We start from the raw sequence: 8,166 nt of genomic DNA on the forward strand, positions 1-8,166 counted from the left end.
TATGCAAACAATTAACCAAAAGTATCCAGTGCCTCTAAGACACTCTGCCATTAATTTTGAGAGAGGAACATGATGTGAGCTTGATGTCCATATGGGGGTTGAAGAAAGTGCTTTTTTGTTTTTCTGTTCCCTTGATAAAAAATTCACACTACAAAAAAAAACTACAAAAAGAAAAAGAAAAAAAGTACCCAAACCCTTTAAAGAAGGGTAATTGTTAAAGACCAGTCTTCTCATATGGTGTATCTCAACATATACATAAAGTAACGAACCTGTGAAAATTTGAGCTCATTTAGTCGTCGAAGTTGCGAGATAATAATGAAAGAAAAAACACCCTTGTCCTTGAGTGCTTTCAGATGCTTGATTTCAAGACCTCAAAAATTAATTCTGAGGTCTCAAAATCAAATTCGTGGAAAATTACTTCTTTTTTGAAAACTATTATTCTTCAGAGGGAGCCGATTCTCAAAATGTTTTATACTATCCACCTCTCCCCATTACTCGTTACCAAGTAAGTTTTTATGCTAATAATTATTTTGAGTTATTACCAATAGTGTCCACTGCCTTTAAAGCTTACCATGTTATGATCTTTGTGTACAGGTGGAATAAAGAGAGTAGGTGAGAATCCGCACAGACCATCAATGAATACAGCTTCAACTCATCCTACGTTACCCATCGGAACAAGACAGCATCGAGACAAACAAAACAGTGTTAAAAAAGATCAACTGATCCTGCAAGATACCAACGATATGGGCCTCACGGTCACGGCTAATCCTATGGCATTTGCTCTGGAGAAAAAGGAAACTTTAAAAGTATAATTATTTAATTAATTAAGAGTTTGATCATATATTTCAGATATTATTTTTTTGAAAAGCCCATCGTGTTTAAATATTATTGTCCTGACTTAACCGGAGCTTACATGTACAGATAAGAGCTGCATATGTTAGGAAATGAAGTAGCTGAGCTTTAATACTGTCATGACTTTTATCAGACTACAGCCATCGTTGTCATATTATTACAAAGATAATGGTAACTTTAATTTCTGTAAAGGTGACCAGACTAGTTTCCCTTCCAGCCTTGGTTTGGTTAGGCCATGTCCGAAACAGCGACTTTGGCTACAGCTCTGGCTAGATTGTGCGCGTCTGTCTATTTTTTAACACTGTCAGATCTAGCCATAGCTCTAGCTCTAGCCGAAGACGCCGTTGAGATGGCCTTACACCGAATTGAGGAAATCAAGATGGCTGTACAATGAGAAAAGTCTTGCATTTAATCAGATGATATCAAGCGAACCTTGTAACCAAAGAGATGTCCAGTACTTTGAATAATGTTGGAATTATGGCAACTTTTCTACCTCTGGGGTACAATGTTTTAGTCCACCAAACCCAATTCATTTAAAACCATAGATCAAACAGAAATCTTTTTCCAATACACACAGCTTCAAACTGTTTCAAACTTTCGAGTCTGTGCTGTGGTTTAAAAACAGGAGCATTGAATTGCTGGTGGACTTACCTTATGTAGAAAATGGAGTAGAATTTACCGGCTTAGATGAACGTATAAATATCATTGTATACAAGCCTACATTTCAGATCATTACTACAGGCGTAGTCTGGATCTATTGATTATTATCAAGCAAATACAGCTCGGCTTTTGTAACAAATTATTGGTCCCATTCTGTAATCAATAAAGTCACTCATTAGTATCCCTGTAATTGGCTGATCAATTTGATATCATAATAGTAATGGTGAGTGCTTCAACTGTACTGACTCAACTACCATTCACTCAAGTGGTTTTGTATTGTATGAAAATTAACACAACTGGCTTTGGTGTAATCCTACCATGCGTTCCCACCTGGACTTATATTCTGCGATGTTTGCAAAGCATTTTACAGCGTGGTCGCGGTAGGTTTACTGCAGGGAGCTGTTTCCATTGGACTTTTTAGCGGCCCTGATAATTTATAGTAGGCGAGATAACCAACCATGATTGTTATGAATTAACACTATTTTACTAGCATTAACTGTTAAACATGATCGATATTTGTAACTTGCCAATCAATTTCAAAATCTTGCAGACTAAAAGAAAAAAAAGTATATATATTTTTGTGTTTTTAAATTTCGTAACAAATGTTTTGTTATATTTGGGATATCAGAAAATTGAAAAGAAATCATTACCATCTCATGAATAATTCAAACATCATGGTTAGATTTTATTTGAATTGGATGATACTGGTAAATCACTGGTTATGTTGACATTTCATGTTTTGTTGCCATACAGTTTTTTATGATGACAGTACTTTTCCAGTACAAAGTACGAATACTCCAGCACTAGAGGTTTATACAAGTATCAATTATGACTTTTACAACCTAAATTAAAGCTAAAAGCTCCATCTGGTTGTGCTCTTGTTTTACTTAGAAAACGTTTTCCTTCTGACAGATAAGGTGGCTTGATAACATAAATCTTTCTGTCTTGGTTAAAAGCTTCCAGGTTTTCACTCGAAAAGTGAAATGTCATAAAGTATGTATACAGAGCAGATATAAATGTTTCTGAGGAAAAGGTCTCGATGTCCCAGACTTCACGTACTTCACAACAATCTTCCCAAATTGTCAAAATTGTTGGTAGACTATCTTCCCATGTCTGCTTACACAATGTGTTTTTATTCAAACCTGTCAACAGACTTACTCCAGGCCTAAATTAATACAAATGTTTTATTTCTAAAGCAATGCTTACTTGATGGCAAATCTCATTACATTGCTGTGTCACATTATGTCAAAATTATGTACTGCTTTTGACTTTTGACAAAACTTCCCTATAGTTTCGGTAATACAATTCTTTGTTCATTTCTATGTGCATCATATTTATCACTAAGGCAACGTTCAAAGGTGTTGATCTTAATTTATAAACTTGTATTAAAGACATTGGACACTATTGGTAATTGTCAAAGACCAGTCTTCTCACTTGGTGTATCTCAACATATGCATAAAATAACAAACCTGTGAAAATTTGAACTCAATTGAGATAATTTGGATAATAATGGAAGAAATAACCCCTTGTCACATGAAGTTGTGTGCTTTCAGATGCACTTAAGCAATATATTTAATTGCTGAGAAACTTTGTCATAATTAGAAGCAGTATGGAAAGGTATAGCCTCTGATCACACTGATGTAAAACAAAAAATGGGACAATCAATTTCAGGGTTTTTCTTTGTCTTTGTGCACTGGTGACATCAATGCAAATAATGCCAAAATTTTTAGCGCTCTTTCATGAACACATTAAGATAATTATTCCTAGGATTGTATTTAAGCAAAAAACGACTGTATATTTCTGTATATGTACTTAAGACAAAGCAATAACTTTGAACACAAATGGAAATAGGATGTCCTATTCATTCAATAAGCCATGTTAAGTTAACTAGTGCTACTTGTCTTTTAAAAGGGTGTACTCAATCACAATGCTAACCATTTGGGCAATAGGAACTGTACATGGTTGGATGAAAATTCTGTAAATTAATAGATAGGCCTACTTTAGTAAGAATTTATGAGATGTGTTGGAACTGAGGACATCGCAGTTTGTTTTGCATTGCTTAAAGACACTGGACACTATTGGGAATTGGGACACTATTGGTGATTGTCAAACACCAGTCTTCTCACTTGGTGTATCTCAACATATGCATAAAATAACAAACCTGTGAAAATTTGAACTCGATTGAGATAATAATGGAAGAAATAAACCCTTGTCACATGAAGTTGTGTGCTTTCAGATGCTTGGTTTCGGGACATCAAAATGTAATTCTGAGGTCTACAAATCAAATTCAAATATTTTAGTAGTATAACTTCTTTCTCGAAAACTACGTTACTTCAGAGGGAGCCATTTCTCACAATGTTTTATACTATCAACAGCTCTCCACTGCTTGTTACCAAGTAAGTTTTTCTGCCAACAATTATTTTGAGTAATTACCAATAGTGTCCGGTGCCTTTAAGTGCTGTTACTGGGACAGACAGCTGTGCAGAGACACAATGGTTTTCCATTTGATATGCAAAGAGATGAACAATGTGGCGTCATTGTTACCTAGGTCTGTTGTTACTTAAATAATAAGATGCCATCATTGCTATGTTTTGTTAACAATCTTAAGGTTAGAAACATCACAATGAATTGAAACTGATTGCACTACCAATTGTTCCACAATCATTTGATTTTAATTGTTCCTTTTGAGACATTTTTTAAATACTTGGCAATTTAATATCTCACTGACGATTATTATTATTATTTTCTTTTGAACATTCCAACTGGATGACCGCCTTGACAGTAGTGTGAGCTGTTCATACTTGGTAACATGTGACAACAAAAGGCTGATTGTATTGGCTATAAGCATAACACAAGGTTTCCAGGCAGAATATTTAGGGGTGTCGTGGCCGAGTGGATAAGCGCACCTAACTCATGTTCAGCAGAGTGTGGGTTCGAATTCAGGTCGTGACACTTGTGTCCCTGAGCAAGACACTTAACTATAATTGCTTCTCTCCACCCAGGGGTAAATGGGTACCTGTGAGGGCAGAGATGGTTCTTTTGATTGGGTTAGCCATGTAGCGCATATTAATGTTGCACAGGCTGTATACTCCTCAGGGAGCTGAGATGGTTTAAGGAATGATGTAAGGCCCAGTGACCAGGGGTAATAATGTCGGAAGCGCTTTGAGACAACCTGTGAAAAAGCCCTATATAAAAACCGTTATTATTATTATTATTATTATTATTATTATTATTATTATTATTATTATTATTATTATTATTATTATTATTATTATTATTATTATTATTATTATTATTATTATTATTATTATTATTATTATTATTATTATTATTATTATTATTATTATTATTATTATTATTATTATTATTATTATTATTATTATTATTATTATTATTATTATTATTATTATTATTATTATTATTATTATTATTATCAAGACACCTTTGACTGATTTCCTGTGCCGGACAAATATTATCTGATTAACCATTTTGTGGTTCACTTTTAGCATCTCAATTGAGTTTTGGTACACATCTTGAATACATCACTCTCCATGACACACAATAAGCATTAGGAAGACATTAGAAAACAATCTTTATAAGATGTCCGAATGTTTGCCGAGGATATTTCTTGTTTTTGATTTAAGTAATTAATGAGCTATCGATCCCCAGAATCAATGGTCTATGAAACATGTTTCAATTGCTTGTCTTCCCTTCATTTAAATCATTGTTATCAGGACTGTGTGCGTCCAAGCATTAATGACGTATTCACTAGGGTATTTTGAAAGTCACAGACTGCCATTTTGATTTTCCTCTTCAGCAAGCAAGAGAGTCACAGCCATAATTCAAAATATGATCAATGGTTTATCTATTCACTATTAGTAAGTAATGCTGGATAGGACCAATGGGACATCTAGCAGCGATGCATAATGTTAATCATTAATATGCATTATATCTTATATGAAGTAGAAATAAAGCCTGTCAAAGGGTAAAACGCAAGCATCATGATAAATGGCGCATGTCATTTAGCAATATATACAGCTGTACAACCTAGATTTATCATCGCAAGTTAACATTATGTAGTTATATCATCTATTTAATAACTTAGCACAAATTGACTTAGGAATGCAGTACTAAATCTGACATGACACCATCACCTTGACGTGAAGTTCAACCATTGCTATTCTTTTCATAAGAAGTGCTGTATTTACGAGCTAGAGGGCATTTTGTACACTTTCTTTGTATAATATTTACAGCTCTGATGTAGTCTTGATTCCACACTGGTTGTTTCAGTTTTAGTTTGAATCCAAGGAGGCTATAGCCTTGTGAACTTATCAAATTTTTCCAGCAAAAGTTCACAAGGCTTATAGCCAGTGAACTTATCATGTTTTTATTGAAAAAGTTCACAAGGTTATAGCCCTGTGAACTTATCATATTTAAAGTTTTCTTGAAAATGTTCAAGAAAAATTGGACTTATCAGGCTATATTTACACATTTTTTGTAAGCCTTGTGAACTTACACAAGGTTTTCTTGATAATGTTCACAAGTCCTTGTGAACTTATCATATTTTTTCTTGAAAATGTTCACTTATCATATTTTTCTTGAAAATGTTCACAATGTTTTTATAATCTGTAATTGTATATTTGCTGGTTTTTGATGTTTGAATGTATTTTTTATATTGTAAACCTAAACACGATTCATCCTTTTGGCTGTTCTGTTTGATTTTTCTCTTGAAAAAATTCACAAGGCTATAGCCTTGTGAACGTGCACAATTTTTCTTGAAAATGTTCACAAGGCTGTTTCAGTTTTAGCTTGAAACCAAAGAGGATTGTGTTTGAAACCATGATTGAAACAATTTAACTACATATTAATCAAGTAATCCTGATCGGTTGAGAGTCTTGCAAAGCTACACAATTTGAAATCCTAAGCTTCCCTTAGCACATGTACATATCACTATTGTAACCACTCACTCCAAGAGATGTCTAGTCTGCATTTTTTGTTTTTAAGAAAATTTGTTTCAAATTGTAAGGGGTCAGCCTTGCATTTTTGTAATTTTTGTTTGTCTTCTGAAAATTGCTTACAAACTAAAACATTGTGAACTTATCATATTTTTCTTGGAAATGTTCACAAGGCTATGTATAGCCTTGAGAACTTATCATATTTTTACTGAAAACGTTCACAAGGCGTATAGCCTTGTGAACTTACCAAATTGTCTTGAAAATATTTGCAAGGCTATTATAGCCTTGAGAACTTATCATATTTTTACAGAAATATTCGCAAGGCTATAGCCTTGTGAACTTATTACGTTTTTCTTGAAAATGTTCACAAGGCTCTATGAACTTATCCTTGTGAACTTATCACATTTCTCTTGTGAACTTACGTTTCTTGAAAAAGTGTAGCCTTGTGAACTTATCATATTTCTCTTGAAAAAGTCCACAAGGCCTTGTGAACTTTCTAAATTTTTCTTGAAAATGTTCATATTTGACATCGCTAGCAGATGATTAAAAAAACTGCAACTCCAGTGTTGAATCAAGACTAGCTTGTCACACTTATGAAAAGAATAGACAGTAATGACCTTAAACCTGAAGCTGTCAAAGTGCAGATTGGCGTCTTCAATACAGTACACTTCAGTTATTTCAGCATTATCTATCAATCATTATCAATTAGTTATGTGTTGTGTAAACACACTAATTCATTTGTTCTTGTACAAAATTATTTGACAGACTATGTACAATTATGTTGTTGTTTTCTTTATGGGGAAAAGTATTTTTTATCTTTGAAATCCATATATACAGCTTTATTTTAATGAAGGCTTATTAATAATGTACCATAGCACGTTCATTTGCAAAGAAATGCAGGCCACAAGTACTTCATGTATTAAGCTTTGTATAAATCATGTTTTGTAAACAATTTTTAACATGTAACTTGTAAGAAATAAAAAGCGTACTATGTACATGTGATTAAATTATAAATGTTGCTTTGCTCGTTGTCAAAATTTTGTTGAAACGTTCTGTTGCTTTTCGGAGTTGTGAAGAAGTCAATGGGAAACTACACAACCATACACAAGTCATTGGAAAACTACACAACCATACACAAGTCAATGGGAGAGTTCAGCTGGTCTCTACTCTTACAACGGGAAACCAGCCAAAAATTGCAAAGCATAGTACATGAGAGTTAGCTGGTCTCTACTCTAACAACGGGAAACCAGCCAAAGATTGCAATACATAGTCTGTGAGAGTTAGCTGGTCTCTACTCTTACAACGGGAAACCAGGCAAAAATTGCAAAGCATAGTACATGAGAGTTAGCTGGTCTCTACTCTAACAACGGGGAAACCAGCCAAAGATTGCAATACATAGTCTGTGAGAGTTTAGCTGGTCTCTACTCTTACAACGGGAAACCAGCCAAAAATTGCAAAGCATAGTACATAAGAGTTAGCTGGTCTCTACTCTAACAACGGGAAACCAGCCAAAGATTGCAATACATAGTCTGTGAGAGTTAGCTGGTCTCTACTCTAACTACGGGAAACCAGCCCAAGATTGCAATACATAGGCTGTAAGAGTTAGCTGGTCTCTACTCTTACAACGGGAAACCAGCGAAAAATTGCAGTACATAGTATATGAGATTTAGCTGGTCTCTACTCTAACAACGTGAAACCA

At 34.1% G+C, this 8,166-nt stretch overlaps 1 protein-coding gene across 2 annotated transcripts in view; it reads left to right on the forward strand.

Moving 5' to 3' along the window:
- The window catches only part of LOC139951334 (roundabout homolog 2-like), a 286,406-nt gene extending 281,635 nt beyond the window's left edge, over window positions 1-4,771 (forward strand). For both annotated transcript variants that reach the window (XM_071950186.1, XM_071950187.1), the window contains one exon: window positions 595-4,771. In XM_071950186.1, coding sequence (XP_071806287.1) covers window positions 595-812 — 218 coding nt within the window. In that variant the 3' untranslated portion in view covers window positions 813-4,771. The remainder of the gene's footprint in view (window positions 1-594) is intronic.
- Window positions 4,772-8,166: the final 3,395 nt, after the last annotated feature.

The sequence above is a fragment of the Asterias amurensis genome, chromosome 19 (assembly GCF_032118995.1).
Source record: "Asterias amurensis chromosome 19, ASM3211899v1".
NCBI lineage: Eukaryota > Metazoa > Echinodermata > Asteroidea > Forcipulatida > Asteriidae > Asterias > Asterias amurensis.